The sequence below is a fragment of the Pinus tabuliformis genome, chromosome 5_2, assembly GCF_031772625.1.
Source record: "Pinus tabuliformis cultivar Carrire ecotype Pingquan chromosome 5_2, CPIR1, whole genome shotgun sequence".
In the NCBI taxonomy this organism is placed as follows: Eukaryota; Viridiplantae; Streptophyta; class Pinopsida; order Pinales; family Pinaceae; genus Pinus; species Pinus tabuliformis.
Genome location: NC_142306.1, coordinates 936,942,814 through 936,965,951, shown reverse-complemented (window position 1 = coordinate 936,965,951; position 23,138 = coordinate 936,942,814). Strand labels below are relative to the sequence as shown.

Genomic DNA, 23,138 nt, shown 5'->3' with positions numbered 1-23,138 from the left:
GGAGGGGATTAGGGTTTGGGTAGAATACATGAAAGGGCATTAGGGTTTTGTAAAGGGATTTGGGGGAGGGATAGGGTTTTAGGAATTTTGGGATGAGAGATTTAGTTTTTATTGCAAATGAGATAAGATATAAACATATTATGACATTTGTGAATTTAATAGGAAACAAGGAGGGAATAAATAGGGATTTAAAGCCTTGAAAAAACATCAACCCTAGCATAATGCCTACATGAACAAGCAATCACCCAAATCCATTTCTCCTTACATTTCTTGGTGATAAACATATATATGCAAGCCCATCATTTCATGTTTCAATCATTCAAACGCACTAGAAGACCCTACCTCGATCAGTTGAGCAAGCAAGAGGGCGATTTAGTCGATTTGGAGTGGTTCTGTAGAAGACAGCTTGAGTGGTCGCGCCCCACCCAACTGGTCGCGCCCTGCCTGAGTGGTCGCGCCCTTTAGAAAAATACACTGCAGAGGGGTCGCTGAGTGGTCGCGCCCCACCCAACTGGTCGCGCACTGAGCCTGAGTGGTCGCGCCCCTGAGAATGACTCCAACTTTCTGCAAATCGCCTCTTTTGACCTCTCACTCGTTTTTGCAAGCTCTCAAATGCATAATGAGGCTGTTTAGAGGGAAATTTACTCTTTATAGGCCCAATTTGAAAAAATTAACTTACCAAACCCACTTTCTAATGTTTTTGTTTTGACATTCACTTTTAACGCTGTTTTGAGTTCACTTTGTCCTGAATTTGATCTTTTGAGTGCTTTAACTCCATTCTTTTTGCAGGTTGACCATCTGATGGACTCTGGCGAGGAGACCAGGGTTATTGCCGGCATTTTGAAGAATTTTGAAAATTTTCCTTATTTTTTGCAAATTTCACATGACCTTGGGTTTAAAAACAGGGTTTTTAAATCCAAGGTATAAATGAGCTGTACCTGATGAAAAATATCAATGGAACATATTAACATACCTCCTTCCGGCTTGCTGGGGACTATTAGACCTCTGACTCATGACCTTGCAGTGATTTTTGACCAAAACCCTAGACCTAAGACTTGGGACTTCAAGACAAAAATAAAACAAGTGTAACACAAGCTCATTAAATGATATGACCTGATCCAGCAAAGCCAAGAAGGGAACAAGGAGCAGCTCCTCCATCAGTTTTATGGCATGCCTAACGGGATGCAAAACTGATACTGATGAGGCACCTACCTATGCACATGCAAAGAGCTTTTGATCACCGATGGAGGGCTCAAGACCGACACTAACAACTTCCAAGCCTAAAAGCAGTTTTCAAAGAAGCAGAAGAATAGATAGAACTAGTATACTTAATGAACCAACGTCGATAGTGGCAGTCCAAACCCACAAGTATGTCACAAGACACAGCCCAATTCTTTCCTTCTTCATCATTTAATCAGCAGCAGAATTTCGGGGCAGCATGGCAAGGTCAATCACCTTACTCGAATTGGAAATGCCAACCATTTCCTATGACACCTTGGCCAACTCAATCCTTTCCAGGTAATGGCTGGTTGAATTCTCCTTTTACTCCTGTTTGGCAAGGTAGTCCATATCCATCCCAGTGGCCTGCCTCTACTTCACAAAATCTGAACTGATCTTCGAATCAACAACAACCTTTACAGATAACCAATACGCCTATGGGGACAGGTCCTCAACCTCAACCTACATTATCAGCCCTGTATCCATTGCAACAAAATCCTCAGCCCCTTCTGCGTCCCCAATTGCCAATCCAACCGAATCCAAATCCCAATAATAGACCAGTTTAGCTGGTGCAAATCTTCGAAAGCTCAGATTATGAAATTGAACAAAAAGAATGTAATGAAATTAGACTGAGATCAGGACGCATTATCACTCCTAAGGAAGACAAAGACCAACCATCAATTTAGTTATAAACCACACCTATACATACACGATCGACTGTGACTGACAAAAAAATAAAACAAGGAGAATATGCAGTTGAACATAAAGACCCTGAAAAACTCATAGTTACTTCTCCCCCGTTCCCTGAAAGGTTAACAATACCTACACCAGTTGTTTATCTAGACTTTGATCTTATAAGGGAACTGAAAAAACTTTGCATTAAAATTCCTCTCTTCCAGGCCATCCAAGACATTCCTATTTATGATAAAACAATTAAAGAGCTATGTGCAAAGAATCTTATGAGGAAAGCAAAAGCTCCACCCACTATTCATGTTGTAGGGACATTGTCTGATTTTCTTTTGGGAGGGGAAAGTCCAATAAAGTATGAAGATCCTAGGAATCCCATAGTTACAATCCAAATATATGGTCGCTCCTTTCTGTTGTGGCCAGCAACAACCCCCCCCCCTTTTTTGTTCAATCTAGTATCAGCCACGATGCTAGAATGAATGGGGACCCCTAGTTAATTTTTGGAAAAGCAAAGATTTCATTCTAAGGAACAAACATGCACTTAGAAAAGGTTTCTTGAGTGACCTAAGCCTAAACCAATGTTCATGGAAGCAAATCTTTAAGGTTGCATTACAAAAGGATGAGAAACACCTTCATTTCCCTTCTAAATACCAATATGCGCACCGCTTCAGTATTAATAACAACATCGCATCGCAACATGCTAGTACCCATAGAGAAAAGCTTACAAACCTGCCGATTTGCGATATTGCGATCGCGCGATCGCATATCGCAGAAATAAGGCAGGCAAAGATCAACAAGCATTGAGTTATTGCGATCTGCGATATGGCGATCTGCGATATTGCGATCACTACTGTTTGCGATTGCGTGACATGCAAGGGTATGATGGCAGATCATTAAAGCACCTCAATACGAATCCCTCGGGCGCGCCACCCAAAGAAAAGCCACTTACTATAACCTGACTTGGAGTTATGCGCTTTTAATGATAGTAATAATTTGGTTGTCAGTTATTAAGTGGAATAAAGACGCGTGCCTTAATGCGGATTTGCTTCACGTAAGGTGGCGTATCTGATTTATCTCTTGCATTTAAAACTCTCCCATCACCTTTCTGATTAATCTTTCCATTTCACTCATAACCTGCAGGAGCAAGCAGCAGAGACAACGACGACACAAGCGAGCATCCTTATCGACTGTGTAAATGAAAATTTACATAGGGCTAATTTGATTTCAGAAACCACCCCGGGGTACCTACCGAGCACGTTGCAACTGGAGGCAGAATGGAGACAGAGGACGCAGGCAAACGAAAAGACAATCCAGGCATTGGCTAGACTAAATTGGGAAAGTTATTGGACTTACTTAGTTAAGCCACACAGCCAATGCATGACAGTAAGATGCATCATGAACGCAGCCGAGAAAGTAGCACCAACTCTTATGGATGTTGTTTTCGCAACCCAGCTAAGCACAGAAATCAGCCAGCCTGCTCTTCTCAAACCTATGCTTGACAGCTGCAACTTCAGAGACCAAATTAAGAAGTAATTTCATTTAGAATGTTGATTTTTTTGCTTTTAACTAAATTAGAAAAAGGGCGGTCATTTGAGAACCGTATCCTCAATTTTGTAAACATACTATTATTAAGATTAGGTAGTAGTATTTCAACCCTTCTCATTGCATTGGAGAAAGGTCCAGAAATTTGTCAAAAACTTGTCCTCAGAACATGCACTTCTGCACCTCAGAGGAGGGTTTGATGAATGGAAGGATCGGATTTATTTATATTTGCATTTTAATGTCTGCTACTGATGTTGCATTTATGTACTCTTAGTAGGCATTCGAAGTAAGTAGAAGTAGATCATTATTGCTTGAAGTTTGTGAATAGAAATTAGTCATAAATGGTACTTTTATCTCTTGACAAAATTCTATTAATTTGCTTGAAGTGATATGCAGCTAATGTTATTTGTATGTTAATATATAGATTTATGGTTACCATTTGGCACTTTTGTACGGTGGAATCATCTGTTTATGTTTGACATATGAATGATTTATCATGTGATATGAAGTCCACAACTGTCCTGTTTAACTTCTTATGCAGAATGGTTTATCTTAAATGGTTTATATTCTTATAGTAGCTGAATAATCTTCATTACCATTTATTATATGAAATCTTTTTAGATCGCATGATGGAAAAGATATATCCCGGGTTAGCGTAGGTTGTATATGTTATTTTATTATGATTTTAGCAGCTTATAGCCAGATGATGAGTTAGATTAAAATTAGTTCTTGAAAGCTCTCTAGAAACAGCATAAATCAAAACTTACACACACACACACCCCTTGCATCGGGAAGTTGGTTCCGTTATCCCCAGTTGGACCCACTACTCCAAACGGGCAAGGAGCCGCCAACCAAGCTCCGGACCGGGTGGGTATCCCCCTTGTTGTCGACCCGATTTCGGGGCCTTCAACACTTTCCAAACACACTAGTTGACTTGGGTGCAACCATTAACATCTTAACAGAAGAGCTACAGAAGCTGTTGGATGTGAATTTCATTTATCCCATTGTCGATAGCAAGGGGGTCTCTCTGCTGGTAGTTGTTCCCAAGAAAAATGGGAAGTGGCATATCTGTGTAGATTACCAGGAATTGAACAAGGCTACACAGAAATATCACTTCCCTCTTCCATTTATTAATCAAGTCTTGGATACTTTGGCAGGAAAACAATTATTTTCTTTTCTAGACGACTTCAGCGGCTGCAATCAGATCCAAATCGCCCTTGAAGACCAAGATAAAACCACCTTTACCTGCCCTTAGGGTACATTTGCTTGCAGAGTGTTACTGTTTGGCTTATGCAATGCCTCAGCTATGTGTCAAAGAGCCATACTCAGCATCTTTGGTTATATGATAAATGAAGGACTTGAAGTTTACATGGATGAGTTTACCCCATATGGGGACGAATTTGATCAATCGCTACAAACATTAGAGAAGCTTTTGGAACGATGCATCGCCACCAAGCTATGTTTAAGCAATGTTAAGTGTCACATGATGATGACAGAAGGCGTAATCCTAGGACACTACACCTCTGCAGCTGGGATACAGGTAGATCCAGCAAAGATATAGGCAATTCTCCTACTACCTACACCCTGTACTCAGACAGAGGTACGTAGCTTCCTTAGATATGCAGGTTATTATCGCAGGTTTATAAAAAAAAATCACAAATTGTTGCGCCTTTATATGCTTAAACAAGAAATGTTGACTTTAAATGGCCTGATAAATGTGACACAACTTTTACATATTTGAAGAAATTAGTTTCGACAGCACGAGTATTGCGTGGACCCAACTGGGAGCTGCCTTTCCACATTTCCACGGACGCATCAAATGCAACAATAGGCGTTGTCCTTGGCCAAGAGGACGACAGAAAACCTTATGCTATATATTATATTAGTAAAAATCTTATTGCTGCTGAACTTAATTATACAGTAACAAAAAAGGAATTTTTAGCTGTCATTTATGCCATAAACAAATTTAGACATTATATAACTGGCTATCAAGTTTTTCTATATACTTATCATTATGCCATAAGATATTTAGCTAATAAACCTATTACAAATGGTCGATTGACTCATTGGTTGTTACTTTTGCAGGAGTTTGATATCACCATCAAAGATTGTCAGAGGAAGGAAAACCCAATCGCTGATTTTCTCTCTCGAGTTCCAAAGATAAATGATCCATTGGTAGTAGACGACCAGTTTCCAGACAAACATTTGTTTGTTTTAGCAATCAAAACGCCATGGTATGCAGATGTAACAAACTATCTGGCAGTGGGAAAGCTTCCTAGACACTTGACAGCAAGGGAAAGGAAATAGATTGTCCAGCGCAATGCCCAATTTACTTGGATTGGCGGATACCTTTTTCAGACATGATCTGATATGTGTATACATAGATAAATACGAGAGGATGAAATTTACGACATCCTGAAGGCTTGCCATGATGAGCCCTGCGGAGGACACTTCACAGATCGTAGAATGGGACATAAGGTACTACATATGGGCTATTATTGGCCCACTATTTTTAAAGATGCTAAGAAATATGTCTAGGCTTGTGATAGCTGCCAAAGGATGGACCGACCTGGCCAATATGATGAAATGTCACTGCAGCCCCAATTGGTAATAGAACCTTTCGAACGATGGGCATTGGATTTTGTTGGCCCATTTCATTCGCCATCAAACCAAAAAGCCTACATATTGGTTGCCACAGACTATGTAACAAAGTGGGTAGAAACAATAGATTTTCCAAGGGTTACAGAAGAAGTTGTAATTAATTTCCTTTTTGGGTTATTTTTGCGGTATGGTTTACCTCGGGAAGTGATAACAGATGGAGGAGGGCAATTTGTAGGACACAAAATTATAGCCACTCTAAGTAACCACCACATCACACATAGATTCACTTCCCCATATCACCCGCAAGCGAACGGGCAAGTTGAAAGCACCAATAAGGTCATAGAAGCAATTATGAACAAGACAGTTTCAACACATCGGCGGGACTGGGCTGCTAGACTGTTAGAGGCCTTGTGGGCCTATCGCGCAACTTGGCGAAATACTACTAGACATTCTCCGTACCAACTTGTATTTGGCAAAGAACCTATCTTTCCTATTGAATTTAAAATAAAGACTCGCAGAACAGCCCAGGAAGTGGGATTGGATCTGACAGAGGCCCAAACTAAATGACTTCAACAAATAAATGAATTGGACGAGGCTCGACTACTTGCTCTACAACGCACCGCAATTATTCAGCAACAAAGGGCAAAGTGGCACGACAATCTTATTAAAAGAAGACGTTTAAGAAAGGAGACTAGGCGCTTCTCTATGATTCCAGATTCCAAGACTTTATGGGCAAGTTACATACAAGGTGGCTTGTCCCTTATGTAATTCAAGAGGTACATAACAATGGCACTCTCACTCTGAGTACCATTGAAGAGTCTGGCCATTATTTCAAGGTGAATGGACATCGGGTGTGTTTTTATCACAAACCACTCACCAAAGAGTCTTTATGTCAATAGGTACGTGATGATCCCGCTATGAAAATTTTAGCTGCAGGGTGATGACTTGACGACTTTACTTTCATAAAAATGTATCTTTCTTCAACTGTAAATAATGTATATATTCTCTTATGGTTGGTTGCAATTTAGTTAGGCATCACCATGTAGATGTGAGGATTTCTCTTATATTTAATAATTGATGTTCAATCGATTAAACGATTGTTGTTCAATCCACTGAACAACACTGATTTCTTTTTTAGTGTTTTGTTGTTCAATCGATTGAATGATTACTGTTCAATCAATTGAACAACATCGATTGCCCTTTTCTGTGTGTTTTTTCAATTGATTGAACGATTGATGTTCAATCAATTGAACAACACCGATTTTTTTGTGTGTTTTGTTGTTCAATTAATTGAAAATCACTGATTTTTTCGTGTGTTTTGTTGTTCAATCAATCGAACAACACCGTTTTTTTGTGTTTCTTGTTCAATCAATTGAACTATTGTTGTTCAATCAATTGAACGATTGTTGTTCAATCAATTGAACAACACCATTTCTTTTTGCATGTTTTGTTGTTCAACCGATTGAACGATTGTTGTTTATTCGATTGAACCACGCCAATTTATTTTTCATTGTTTTTTGTTCAATCGATTGAACGATTGTTGTTCAATCGATTGAACTATTGATGTTCAATTGATTGAACGATTACTGTTCAAATCTTGTTGTTCAAACAATTGAACAATTGGTGTTCAATCAATTGAACAACACTGATTCTTTTTTGTGTTTTTTTTGTTAAAATCGATTGAACGATTGCTGTTCAATCAATTGAACATCACTGATTCTTTTTTTTGTGTGTCTATTGTTTAAATTGATTAAATGATTGTTGTTCAATCAATTGAACAACACTGATTCTTTTTTGTGTGTTTGTTGTTCAATCAACCGAACAGTTGTTGTTCAATCAATTGAACAACCGCTGTTCGGTAGAATGAATAGCTTTGATTTCTTTTTGTTGTTCCATTGCCGGTCATTCTTTTCCACCATTTTCTTTTTCTTCCATGTTTTGAGTGAAAACCATCTGATTGGATTTGGAATTTGTACCTGAGATAAAGAAAAACAGTAATATTAATACCATTATGACTTATGAAACCTTTTGATGGTCATCTTTATTCCAAAGCTGACATGGTGCACCTATACAATGACTGGTCGAATATATTCTCTTTGGACACATCATAAAATGATTTATTATCTTAATACCATGTTGGTTTATCTTTTACACTTTCAAATGGACAAATCCCTTTGATATGATTATATAGGGATAAAAGCATAACTCGCATTGGCATTTTTTTTACTTCTTATGCCATGCCTGACTCTTAAGGGGTAAATGAACCCCCCTCCCTTTACAATAAAAGCATGAAAATATGAAAATTCAACAAGCATTGTCTTAAAGAGGATAGGGGGTCTCAGTACGAGCCAACCTACCGTGATCATAAGGATGTAATAGGTGACATTCCATTATGGCCACCACACCAAGGTAATGACCTTCTTGATAGTTAAAATCGTCAGAAGGACATGGGGTCTCATCACGAGCCAGCCTGATCACTTTGATATCTTGGTGAATGCCACCATGATCACCTCGTTACCATGCCAACATAGTGGTCTCTTTATAGCAAGGATAAGGAAAATAATCTAAATAACTAAAAGGAGGACTCTGGCTCATTTTTGGTGTTAAAAAGCAACCCTGTCAAGGCTATGAATGCCTGCTCGCAAAAGTGGCTCTGCTTCTGGTATTGAAGTACTATGTTACACTGCCAAATACTCTCTATCCTATAACCCCCTATGGATTCATTTGTAAAGGAGAATTTCTATTTGAACGACATTTCTAATTCAATTAGCCAACATGCATGGTATCCTATATCTTCGTATGCATTATATCTTTATTTTCCAATCACTTTACCGACAATCATTAACATTTATCGTCGATCATATGTTTGTCACCTTCCCACCTAAGGTAAATATATATTTACATAATGATCTAAATCTTTGTTTTATTCTTTTTACGACATTCCAAATCTTTTGACGTGTAGTGATTGCCTTTGTCGTATTTTACACCACTTTTATTTGACTGTTCGCCTGCATTTATGAATTATCGATGCTTTCTCTCTTTTTCCATGCTTGGTGGGCGTGGATGCCCTTTTCTGATTGGAGGGGGGATGGTCCACGTTATGAACAACATGTGCGATGATTTATGGATAGCTTGTGTGATGATTATTAAATTGATTTATGGTTAAAGGACTACATTATGAATGCGCATGTGTAATAATTATCAAACCATTTTCTGATTGGAGGGGTGAAGGTAACCATTATGGGTAGCATGCGAATTAATTACGATCCTACGCCAAATATTGCTAATGAGACGAATAACATAATTGATTTTGATATTAACTCTCAAAACAACATCATTGCTCTATCAATAGCTTTAACATTCTATGGTGTTGTTCCAAACTGTGAAAGTGTGAGAGGGGTCCATGCGAAATTGCAAGTGAACCACCTACAAAGAAACAATATCCATGGGAAGAAAAGCCATTCGAAATGAACCCACGATGCTTGGGGTATCAGACCAGCCTCATGTGATTCTTGAGCGCGCCAGCTGGCTACAATACTTGACCAAATTGTAGGTATTTCACGAGGAAATGACATGAATTTCTGCAAAATTTACAGAATAGTCGCACCACGGTGAAAGGCAAGAACATAACGGTCTACAAGGCAATCATAGCTGAAGTCTTAGTACTTCCAGCAGAAGGAATGAGATGGATGGACAAACATGTTCTTCTGCAGGACCCAGTCACAGTATTCGAAGACCCGGAGGAGCAATTGGTGCGAAAAGGAAAAGGGATTCACCCTACAACTTTAAGACAACCATGGCAGGAATTGACAGCCATTGTGCAGAGGTATATCATGTGCGACAGACGTTAGGACGTGGTAAAAACTCATCAACTTAAACTGTTACATATTTTGAAACAGAAAATCACAGTTAACTTGCTATTTTATTTAAATTCTGTATTGCATGACATTGATCATCGAGTTAGAAAGACAAAGGACCCACATCTAGTCATCAACCATCATGGTCTGATCAAACTAATCATCATTCATGGATTGTCCCAGCAGAAGCTAATATGGGATAACCTTGTAAATCCTACTTTGACCCCACCTGTAGAAAACCCAGAGATTGAACAACAGGGGGCAAGAGTGACAAGTCTGGAAATGACACAAAAAAGAAAGAATCCATCTTTGGCCTCGGGCCCAATAAAGCGAAGATGCTCTGTGAGGGTAAAATCGCAGCATCACACCCTAATTCAAATAGAAGAGGTAAGGCCATATCACATGCCCCCTCTAAGTCCACAAGATGACCCTTTCCAAGATTATGAGGAAGAGGTTACCCGAGTACTAGAGAACAAGGGGACATTCTATGAAGGAAGGGAACTATTTGGAAATTCTGAAGGGCAAAATTATGCCCCTAACCAGTCTACCCCTGCTGCCAGTTCTGGTCATGATGAAACCTTTCCATGTATTGATAATTTGGAGGGACAGAGGGAACCAATTCCTTCTATGGAGAAGCCCCTTGAAGTAGAGGTTCATGCAAGGGAAACCCTCGGGGAGGAAAATCAAACAGAAGCTACTGCTCCACTGGAACCCCAACAAAGGAAGACCATACAAAAGAAACCTTGGAAGGTGAAAATCAACCAGGGGGCACTATTTTTATGAAGTCCCTAGAGGATGAGGCCCATATAGAAGAAGACCCTGAAAATGACAATTGCTCAAGAGACACCATTCCATTGGAGTCCCTTGAGAGGGAAGCTCATGAAGAAAGAGACCTAGAAGGCGAGAATCCATCAGGAGACACGGTTCCATTAGAACCCCATCCTAATATTGGCACAATTCCACCTGAACCTAAAGTAACTAAAATTGTGCCACCACCAATCAAAGACCTCACGACAAAGAAAAAATATAAGGATAGATTGATGAAGATGCTCAAAAAGTACATGAAGTAGCAGAAAACATTTAAGTAGCTGAGAGAGTGGTTGAAGGAAGCAGTTAGGGTCTGGAAATTGAAAACATAATTGGAGATTGTAGGGACCCAAATAGAACACTGCTCTTGGGAAGATATTGAAACCTAGACCGAGACACCTTTAGCTTATCAAAAGGCACCCAAACAAAGCAATGTCTTTTAAAGAGTAGTGAAATGCAAATAGAAGATCCTTGCGTTTGCCCAGTGGAAACCTAAATGGATTTCCCCACTATTGATGTTGTTGTCCAAACCAATTCTGCAGACAATATTCAGGAAGACTTCCATATGCCCCAAGGAACAGCTGAAGTTGTTGTTCAAACTGATACTGAAGAAAACATTCAAGTTGATTTTTGTATGACCCGAGAAGCGGTTGAGGCCACTATTCAAACTGACTCAATGCAACACAAGGATGATGAATTCCAGACAAAGGAAATGCCTGATTGCATTCCTCTGGTAAGGGAAGCGGTCATTATAAAATTGCAAAACAAATTAGCCAAGGCTCAGCAAGAGTTGGCTTAGCATAAAGAAAAAGTAGTGCCACTACAAGTCCACTAGGAATTGTGAAAGAAATTTGAGGCACTTACTGTCACAGAGGATGAGACTTTCACTAATTACAAATATGAACAAAAGAAAGTCGAAAAAGCACAGGCCAAGTTGTAGAAGGCTAAGGATAAAATGGATACTATTTGCTCTCTCTACTCAGATGCCTTGTCATGCCGAGCACCTACCACCAACTATGCACTATTCCTGCTAGAAATATACCTCTTATTGAAGGTTAAAGTCGTTAAGGTTGGTAAGTCAACAGAAATAAAGACCACTCCAGACTTTGTCAAGTGTTTCAAAGAACAGAATGAACAAGTACAACGCCTTTTGTGTGAATTGTACATGCATAATTTTTTCTTAGAGGATGACTTAGATAGTAATCCTGGCCCCTTCATAGGGGATATCCAATTTCAAGCTTTTCTTTCCTTTGCCACTAATCAGATTAAATGGGCTAAAGCCCATAATAATTTTCAAAAGAGGGAACATGGTATAGACTTATGGGTTAGGGGAGAACCCACAAAACCCCTACACCTCTCTGTCTAGCACAAACAGTTCATGAAACGAACAGGTGTTGTGGGTCAATTAGGACCACTCCATACCGACATCATATAGGCAGGGAAGGAATACTTCGAGGAAATTAAAGAAGAAGATTTGTCTGCAGCCAGACAAAGATGGGAAGCCTCTAGTAATAATGTCAGGAACAGGGAGCCATTTGGGTTTAGAAATTTCAAAGCTGCCTCCACTCACCTACACAAATACAACAATATGGTCCTAAGCATGGGCCCTGATTGGATAGGGTGCCGATACAAAAGTCTGATTATCTGGTATCCTCCTGATGGGTATCACAATGATTATAATTTGCCAGATCACCGAGTGAACCAAGATTTTGCAGTGCTCAAACAGAAAAACGGTTTTAGGCTATATAAGGAGGAAGTATATCCTGCTTATTCCTTGACTCAACTACACCTCAACCATCTTATTGCATGAGGACATGCAAAAAGGTAAGTAGGGGAGTATGTTGGGTTGAGGAAAAGGTATGTTTTATCCTCGTAATAGCTTAATTAAGCATTTGTCTTCATGTGTTTATCTTTGTTTTAGGAATAAATATAGAAGAAACAATAGCAGAAGTTGGGTAAAATCGATTATTAACAAATTGGATAAATTTGGCATGAAAAACTAACTTTCACTATCTTTATATGTAGGGATGCGGATTGGACGACTGTTGTTCAAACGACAGAACAACAACAACCAGGAAAGGAAAAGGACAAATGAAATCATATATAGGGTTGCGAAATCCTCAGGATCCCCTGATCCTGAGGATTCACTTCTATCCATTTATTTTTCCAAAAGTTATATAAAGCCATGAGGTGAATTGAACAACTAGTTAGGAGTTTTGAGATTGTAACTATTCTTTTTGGACACATATACTTTCATTACTGTGATGTTGTAACTCTGTTATTAATTTTAATGAAGAAGACTGCGTTTCATCCATAATCATATTATGAATATCTCGGGGACTTCTGGAGACTTGGGCCCAGTCAATAGGAGATCTATTGCTTCAATTATGTTATAATCATTTATGTTTATTTTTATAATTGTTCATTACTGTTAGTCTGTAAAATTAGTGTTATTCTGATTACTGTGAGGATTGATGATTTTGGTTTGTGTTGTTGTTCAGACGAGATTCTAGATTTAGTTGTGTGTTACATCTGTGTGATAATATCTATCGAATTGATTATGTTGATTTAAACATTTGATTGATGTTCATTATCTTAGATTTCAAGGTTATAGGTGATTGCTTTCCATGGGATGTTTACCTAGTTACTTATTGATTCAATTGTTGTAGTTTTCCTTCATATTAAATGAATTAGTGTCGATACCAATTAGATTGCTACGAGTGATTATTTCTACTTGCATTCTGATTCAGTTTCTTGTAGAATAGATTAAGTAGATTTGAGAATGCTCTAAAGGTTTCTTTCAAAATTGCTTGGATTGAACTTAGAGAAATAGATATTAGTGATTGCAACGATTCCAAATCATTTTATTACGAATTGACCTCTGAATTCACTGCATATGGGTTGATGATTAATGTAGGTATTAATATTGCTTTTAATAAGACATCTTAGTGCACCAACAACCATTGCAAGCATGTCATTTATTACATTGTCAACAAAATCTTACTGGGTTTGACATTAAAATAAAATTAAAGCATAAATGTAAAGAATAAAATCTTTATTAAAGTTAAGGTGACTAGTGAGAGGTGTAGTCACAAGGGAATTTTTTTTAATCCATCAAATGATTACTGGGCTTGATTTTCCTAGTCAAAGCTAACATTCTAGTGCAACCATCTAAAATTCATGGACATAATAATGTAGTTGGGAATAAATTGTTGCAAAAAGTTACCTTTTTCCTTAAAGGCATTGATTCTAACAAAGGGTACACAATTAGGATAGCTTTGAGATATCTTGGAATTTTAAACAATCAAAGATGATCCCTTTACTTTGAGACAATGAATCAAAGGAGGCATCCTACTATGACACATAAAACACACTTGAGAGGATTTCACTAAATATTTTACTTGTAACACTAAAAGATGAGATAAGATAACTATATTAATGTCCAAGAAATGATAGCAAAAGTAGGTCAATGGGATTGTTGAGTACAATGATGTTTGTATAAAGCAAGAGTACCAAAATATCTCCTATATAAATGACAAGAAGGAAAGTAATACATGAGGTCTATATGCTAAAACTTATGGAATCCTCGAGTCCATATGCAAGCAACCTCTCTAGAAGGGAGATGTACATAGGAAAGGGATCTATGAACAAGTTCATGGTCCACTATATCTCTCTCTCTAACATATGATGTTGAATGAGGAGACTATAAATAGAATGGTGCCCCAAGGGAGAGCTGGGCAAATATTAAAACCCACAAATGTGTTGTTGCTTGGAAGAATTAATATGTCATTGATGTCTAGGTCATCTTGTCTGCTTGTTGGTAAGGGATTTGGTTTGGCGATGTCTTTGAGTTATTTGGGGAAAAGGAACGGTCCCTGTAGCCTGCATCGATATGGAGTTGGAGGTAATGTTGAATCAATCTATCCCTTAGTGCCCTTAACTGATGGAAGAACTGCAAAGAAGGAAATAATAAGCTGGACAAGGTTAAGTTTGGGGGGGAGGTTGGAGAATGTGTGCTTGAAAACCAAGGGCCTTATGCATGTAAATGGGAAGGCATCTCTGGTATATCTATTGGAAGAAACTAGAAAGAATATAGATCCCTCATAACAAGAAATAAAATCTCTCATGGATCTTATAGTAAATAAGGAAACGTAAGATGAAATGCTTCCCAAATTCAATATCTTGAAGATGACACAACCACCAAATCATGCCAAATCAATCAATCTAGTGGTTAGTTTCAATTCGCATTCTATGAAAGCCAAATTTGAACTTTCCCAAGGGGATTTGAAGGGAGTGCATCCAATGGTGAGGTCCATCCCTCATCACCATGAAGTGCTCAACATAGAAGGCCATCTTTGGAAGTAACTCATCCTAAGGGTTTATCCAATTGACCGGTATATATCGCCTATAGATATCCTCTCGAATCATTGTATTCATCTCCTTTTTTAGATGGTGATAGGTGATCAAGAGATACAAAGATTCTGTTTTTCATGATTACCTTATGTACATAGTCAGGAAAACATCGAGATATGTTAGGATGATGTGGATTATGTCATGGAACGTGTAGGACATGGAAAGTTGAAAAGTGGCTTCAACATTATTGAGTCCAAAGGGCGTGATGCAATAAGTGAAGGTTCCCAGGGCGTGCTAAATACAATTTTGTATTGATCCCTTTAATGATTTTGAATTTGGTTTTTAAAAAAACTATCCATGTAGAAGGAAAGGACCTTGTGGCCAATGCACTTATTTATCATTTTATCAATGAGATGAGTAGGGGAATTATCTTTGAGATATGATATGGATGACTAATATCACAAAAATAAGTACACATGCAAATGGTTCTTGGTTTCTTATTAAGAATGTGAGTAGACATCCACGAGGTGTAGGTAATCGCGTAAATTGAATCAATGGAGTGCAATTTGTTAATTTAGATTTTGATGGTTAGGGTTTTAGTGGGGTAATGAAGACATTATTTTTATTAGATGGGTGATGTATTTATCCATGTGTCAATATGGTGTTCGATAATTCCAAGATCAAACAAGGTATTTTTGCATAAGATCACAAAAATGTCATGAAATTCTTATAATATGGCTTTATAAGTGACAACTTATTTATTGGAATAAGCTACACCATGTAGGATGTTTTTCACAATGCTAAGAGTAGCAAAAATGTCAACAATTATAGTTTTGGAAATACTGGTCATAATCCCCTCCTTAAATGTGTTTAGGGTAAGTATTAGGTGTTTAAACCAAATTAACATATCTATGTGGAATTAAGTCTTAGCCTTGATTAAGTACACGTCAGTTCGTACGGGCATTCCATTGGAAGGAAAATGAATAATGGTCTAAATTGTTTCACTGAATGTTGGGGAAATCATGGTCTTTAGAATGTCTTTGTTTGAGTGAGAGATGTGGGCACTATATTGGGGAGGGTGGTGGGGTTGTTAAATAAAACCGTAACACCATGTAAGGGGGTGGATGTGTCTAATTTCTCTCGAGCACCTACTCCATACGTGAGCAATGGTTGGGCAATATAGATGGAGCAAATGGATGTGGAAACTAAGTATATGGACACTTATTTGATAAATAACATATGCATGGAGTTGTTGAAGGGGAAAATGAAAGTGCTCGATGTTAAATATAGGTAAGGCCATGTGAGAATAAGTCATTTTTAAAATAAATGGAACCACTTGATGAGGGAATGATATAAATTTTAACATAGTCCATGTGATCTACATGGGAAGGTGGGAGGACGTGGTTGATTAAATCAACATAACGATATGGAGGTAGGGGTTATTATAAAAAATTATTAAGGGATGATTGGTATGTGGGGAGTTCTAAAAAGTAATGGATATAGCAGCCTAAGGTCTTGTACAGACATAAGGATTATTAATGTCAAACATGGGGTTTCATGTGGATGTGGATATGGGTTCTTACATGAAAGGGGTGTCATTACCACTAGCCATTGTGGATAGTGTTAGCGCTCGAATTTGGCCTCAGGCTAAAAAAGACAAAATCCAAGGCAACATCAAACCACTTAGCCTCGTAGCTAGCCCTACGGGGACAGGAGAGGGCTATCTCCGGGTCTATATCGGCAAAAGGTCTTCAAAGGGCTGAGATGAGCAATAAAGAACACTGATTTTAGGCTAGTAAACTGATAGGGAAAGTTTGATTTCAAATTTTTAGGGTTTTGTTGGAAAACTGAGCATGGCAATTTTGGATGCGGGGATGAGACACAGTTTTTGCAGAGGTCTTTTTGGGGCAAGGTAGGAGATTGTCTTGATGCCTTTGAAATAAGTGAATGGATAGATATGACCGGTGAGGAGCTAAGGAGAGCAAGAAACCATCGAGAGTTCTCCTTAAACAGATGAAAACATAGATATTAAGCAAACTTAAAGGCAGAGAATAGAAACCATTAATTCTACCTTAACACTTCATTTACTTAATTTGCAGAAGAGAAGAGTAGGAAAATGATACATATAAGAAACTTACAAGTACATGAGAGAAACACACCATCAACACAACTCACCACAGGAATCCCAAATAGTGCTGCAAAACCCTGGTCTTTCCTTTGCCAAAATTGCAGAGATACAAAGAGTAATACAGTCTAAGCTTATCCCTCAAGAGTCCAACCATGAAAATGACTAAGGAAGTACATAATATAGGAAAGCTAACACATTTCCTTGCCTCTAGGGGTCGAGCTCATCATCCTAGGAGTTGTTTCAACCAATTCTAAAATGAGCACTACAATCTAGGCAATCAAAACAACTTGCCTCTATAAGCTAGGAAACCAATTCATTCATTAATTTTTTGTTATTTTATGAATGAATCTTCTAGAATAGGTAAATAAGTGTCATGTCAACATGAAATTACATTAATTACATCAAGGAGGGTGAAAAATCCCACCAAAAGTCAAAATTGGTCAAATGTTGCGTTTTCCTGAGCTGAGGATGAAAAATTGAGAAAATGTCCTGATGCGTAGCGCGCCATTTCTCAATGCGTAGCGTGCCTTTGAGCCCACTTTTGGGGCACTTCTCGGCATCCAAATGAGGCACAAGTGGGCTTGTTGGAAATGTCTGGATGTCTACTCTCCAACCCAAGTGGAATTTCTCAATTTGGTGGCCATTTTCCCCTCCAAAAATGCAATCTCCCAAGACTGCTTCCTGTGTGTCCAAAAAGTGGCAGAAGGTCATTTTTTGCTTGTTTTTTGACCTTTTGACGGCCCAAACCTCAATGAAATGTCTTGGCAGTGGCTGAGCAAGTGTAATTTTTCATGAAAAATCCAAAAATGTTGAGTTTTTGTGAAATGGACCTCCCCAACTTCAGGGTAGCGCGCGGCCCGCTACGCGTTGAGGGCAAAAACCTGTTTTAAAAAAAATAAAATCAAAATTGACCAAAATTGCTCCAAATTTTCTGAATTTTGAGCTGGAGGTGTATCATTGAGCACCATGCTCCTTCAAGGTGGCTTCAGCCAAAATCTGAAGTGGATCGGGCCTGTTCCTCCGTTTTAGTGCCTTGGCCAATCGTCTTTTGAGTACCTTCATTTTTGCTTTGCACACATGCATGCGGGCCCAATAATGATTCTTCATGTGGCGGAGCATATCTTTGTCCCTGTTTGCCTTGGCTAGCAACTTCTATAAATGAGTGTTCACCCGAATGAGCATAGACCCTTGCTCAATAGGTGTCAAATCACCGGGTCTCTTGCGAGCCAAGTTCCGGTCTTCTCGGATCCTCCGCAACTCATCAAGAGTGTGTTCATCCTCTAACTATTTGTTGCGCTGCTCTAAGTATGTGATTGTCCAATTTGCCATTTCCAACTTCTGCTGCAACAAGTCATTTTCAGCCTTTTGTTGCTGAATGATCTCCTTTAGCTCTAAGCTAGGAGAGCTGATATCAAGGTCAATAATATCTATGTCCGGATCACCTGATGGCCCCTCATCAATCATGGGTTGCTTGCCTCTCTCTTGTACTTGTACTGCTTTAGAAAGCGAGGCCCCTTCCACCTGATGTGGAGATAACACTCGTTGTGCTGATGAAGAAGGCGAGACCCCTTCCACCTGATGTGGAGATAATACTCGCCGTGCGGATGCAAATAAGGCCCTATGGCCTCTCTGATATGTAACACATGCTGGAGTGCTGACATGCTCGGGCTCTGGAATGTGAAATTGATGTGAAGGCCCTCCCTCATCATGGACAATCTCAAGAGGTGGTTGTGGCACCATGAAGAAGTCGCGAGAAATGAAATCCTCCCAAGCAATACCCTGTTGTGCCAACTGGCCAACTGATGCATCACTATGATCTCGATTAGTGCATAATGATATATACTTTTGTGTTGTTGTGCGGGGTTCTTCCTTTGCCCTACGGGCACCATCTTCTCTATATTTCGGCACATGAAAATGGAATGTTCATCATTCGTACCCGGGTGAAATGCATCAACAAACGGATATGGTACGAATATAAACGTGAAAATCTGCCCTCACAAGTGAAATAGCGCATAATGAGCCTCATCAAAGGTGCATACTCATCCCTTAGGAATCTGAAGGGAAAAACAACAGTTAGGTGTCTCATGCACCCGGGTTTGATATAAGGTTGATAATGAAATCTGTCTAGCTGTTGATGCTTGTTCCATTCCTCCCCAACATTTGGTATCCCGGTGGCTTGAGCAACAATTTCGGGTGATAGGGTGAAATCCACTCCTGCAAGGTTCACATGACCATTGTGCAAATGTAGGACAAACAAGCGGACTAGTTCTCTATGGTGTTGAATTTGTGAGATCCTCTCACAATATCCAAAGCATGATTGATACTGAAAACATGTCATTGCAAGTGGACAAGCTTGCAAATGAGCCAGAGAAGTGGGCTCCTCCCTGACATGACGACCACCCTTACCACCCTTGTGATGCCTCCTTGGCACTTCTACCTCTGGTGTTGAATCACTGTCATAACTCTGCTGATAATCTGATTCAATTTCTGACATGGTTTTGAAGGCAAGATGGCTGAAATGTATTGCTGACTTTGCACCCAATTAACTGTTGTTTGACTTTTTCAAATGTTGTCACCAAGGGGACATAAATACAAGGGAATTGTTAGGGATAGGGGAACATGAGGGAATTAGGGATAATAAAAATAAATAAGGAATTTAGGGAAGGGAACATGGGAAATCACAAAATTGTGGGATTTTAAGGTGAAGTAGGGTTTGGGAATTTAGAGAGGAAAATTATGAAATTTTATTGGAAAATTTGAAGGAGAATGTTAATGAAAATGAGGGAAAAGAGGGATCACAAATGGGCAACCCTGGACAGCAAAAAAAATTTGAAACCCTAGCACCATTAAGACTTTAAATCTTCCCCAACAATGTAGGGTTTTGACTTCTCATTTTCATGGCATTTAAACATATTAATTTCTCATTCATATTGCAAAATCAAATCTAGCCATGGAGGAGAGGCCTACCTGCAATTTGCTTGAGAGAAAAGTGGATTTGGTAGCTTTCTGACAGTTTGTTGGGCGAAAAACCCAACGCGTAGCGCGCCTCTGACACGTAGCGCACGAGCAATTTTTCTCTGAGAAAGGCAGCCTGATGCGTAGCGCGCCACTGACGCGTAGTGCGCCCTCCCTGATGCGTAGCGCGCCTCTGAAACTGCCCAATTTTCTCAATGACTCTTGAAATCGCCTTTGCAAGGATTCACTTAGCTTGTGAGAGGCAAATGAGTTGCTAATGAAGAGTGATGTGCTTTTATAGGCTTCCTTTAGATTTTTATTTGCCCAAAACCCACTTTATAATGTTTGAGTGTTGACACTTTTTTGAATTAATTGGCTTTGACTTCTGGTTTCCTTTCTTTGAAAAATTGGTTGAAATGATGATTTCTTCTCAAATTTTTTGCAGGGATAGCTTCCAAGATGCTTTGGCAAAGGAGACCAAGGTTGCGCTTCAACATTTGGAGAATTTGAAATTTTTACAATTTTTACAAAAACGAGATAATGACCTTTGTTTTTCAAAAACAGAGTTTTGAAAACAAGGTGAAAATTTAGCTGTACAATAGTGAGAATTGTTGAAATGATGTTTTATGAAGGACATCCCTCTGGCCTGCTGGTCCTTTATGACCTCTCAAGACAAAAATTGACTTAACCCTAGACCTAAGACCTCGAAACTTAAAGCAAGATGAATGACCCTTTGAAGATTTTATTAACTTAAACAAACCCGAACCAGCAATGCCAAACAGGAGGGGAATAAAAGACACAAACTCCCTCCACCAGGATTATGGCATGCCTAACAGAATGCAACATGATCACACTGATGGGACACCTAATCATAAAATGCAAAGAGCTTTGATCTCTAGTGGAGGGCTACTAGACCGACTCTAGCAGATAGGGTAAAAAAAAGGAGAAAATGAGAGGGAGGTAGAGAAGCTAACAAAGCTCAAAAAGCATCAAATGATGATGCATGGGAGTACTGATATCATTGCAAGGGACATAAGGGATGGAAAATTGGGTTTTAACGTCCAAAGGGAAAATTAAGTATGAAAAATAAACTAAAGGTAATGCAATGGAAGAGTTTGTGAAGGATGAACAAAGAGGTGCCATACAAGAATTTCAAGGGCGAAGAGGGTGGACATTGTAGGGTGTCCAATTATATTAGATAAATGGAAGAGGAATGGAATTATTAGATGGTATTCTTTGAAGGGAGGGTCTTTACACAAAGGGACTCATTGGTGGAAGGAATTGTGTTGCTTTGAAGTGATAAAGAGAAGGATTAACCAAGAGTTCCTTTAAATGTGGAAACATTATCTCTGTGTTGAGGGGTGGGTCCTATGATGAAAGATGAGGTGTCTCATTAGAGGATGAGGTGGTATACATGGGATTTGACCTCACATGATTACAATTGGGAGGCATGCCCCGATAAGCCTTATGTAAAGAAAAGTGATAGTAAATGGGATCAACTCATGTGATTCCAACTCTATCCAAACAATGGTGGACATGATGCATGTAGAAGTGCTTTTGTCAACATTATAATGGTTGGTGATGAAATTTTTGATCATGACAGGCATTTGGAATGCAACTGATGGGGATAGTTGAGGCTTGATCTTGTTTGGGTCAATGGTGATTAATTTGCATGTCTCGTCCAGATGATCCATTTAGTTTTGCAAAGCCCTTCCTTGTTCAACAGGGCTTCTCCAGTTGTTCTAGCCTCCCTCCCACCCATTTTTTGAGGGAAGGGGCTTTGTATCTCATGTACTCATATATTATTGTATCCATTCATGGCTCATATTTTTTCCAAGTGCATTATGTATATGGGACAGATTGTATTATTTTATGGCTCTGTTATGCCAGCGTGTCATGTACCATTCAGCATGTACTTCATTGCTCAGTTTTTTTTTTTTTTTTGGCGAACCATTATTTTTGTACTAAGTTATCTCGGAGGGTATGTGTATGCCTCCCCCATCTCATTGAAATTTGGTACCACAACACAAAAAGAGAATTGCATTAGTCTCACCCCCTTTGTCCCTATCCTCTTTCAATTCAACTTTATTGGTCTCTCTCTCTCTCTCTTTGACTCCCCTGTGTTGTTTAAGTGATCGTGTCTTTACAACGTACTTCGGTCATATGTTTTGCTCCTAACACTCCTATGTTCGGGGGCAATCTGTTATCACCAAAAAATTGATTTAGTCTAATTTACTAGATGGATAGAAGTACACCATGTAAAGCCAATTTTACTATAGTAAAATTGCTTTCACTATGAGAAATTACTTAATAAACCACCTTTGTTAAGTAATTTATAGTTAAACCCGTGAATAATAATTAAATAAATCACTATTTATTTGATTTTCTTCTAGGAATAATTAATTAAACCATTGTTTAATTATTATTCCTAGTCATATTTGACCCAATCATGAAAAATAAACAAATAGATCATTAATTATCTTATTTTTCTCTAAGAATAATTAATTAATCACTAATTAATTGTTATTCTTTGTCAATTTGACTAAATCCCTTAGGAGTAATTAAATAAATCCTTATTTATTTATTATTCCTTAACTAATTCCTTGAGATGATAAATAAATCAATTATTATTTCTAAATAAAAGCTTAAATATTTTTTCCCTCCTAAACAAATATAATAAAATATTCCAGGTGTTTATTCCTAGAATGGGATCAATAATATTTTATTATTGCTCATCATACGAGGATAACTCAATATTTTGTTATAAATAGAAGGGTTTCCATTCATTATTCACTTTTGATTATTTTCATTGTTGCGCTCACTATTGTAACTCTGATTATTTTCATTGTCACACACTATATTTTTGTTGGGTTTACACATTATAGAGGAGAGAGACTTTACACATGCTGAAGACGTTGGAGGATAGCCAAGAACCCATCCCATAGAGGGGGATTGGTAACATTTATCTGCTATCTTCGTAGGTGTTATAA

At 38.6% G+C, this 23,138-nt stretch overlaps 1 protein-coding gene across 1 annotated transcript; it reads left to right on the top strand.

The window, feature by feature from the left end:
* The first annotated feature begins 4,816 nt into the window (after positions 1 to 4,816).
* LOC149162349 (uncharacterized) lies at positions 4,817 to 5,754 on the top strand. The gene is made up of 3 exons (XM_089435164.1): positions 4,817 to 4,987; positions 5,191 to 5,367; positions 5,533 to 5,754. Exons 1-3 carry the CDS (start codon positions 4,817 to 4,819, stop codon positions 5,752 to 5,754), a joined length of 570 nt encoding a protein of 189 aa, XP_089291290.1.
* Positions 5,755 to 23,138: the final 17,384 nt, after the last annotated feature.

Coding starts and splice junctions, on each gene's coding strand:
- LOC149162349 (XM_089435164.1), top strand. CDS start 4,817: ATGGATGAGTTTACCCCATATGGGGACGAATTTGATCAATCGCTACAA. Junction 4,988..5,190: donor CCTCTGCAGCTGGGATACAG/GTAGATCCAGCA, acceptor ACATATTTGAAG/AAATTAGTTTCGACAGCACG. Junction 5,368..5,532: donor CTGCTGAACTTAATTATACA/GTAACAAAAAAG, acceptor TTACTTTTGCAG/GAGTTTGATATCACCATCAA.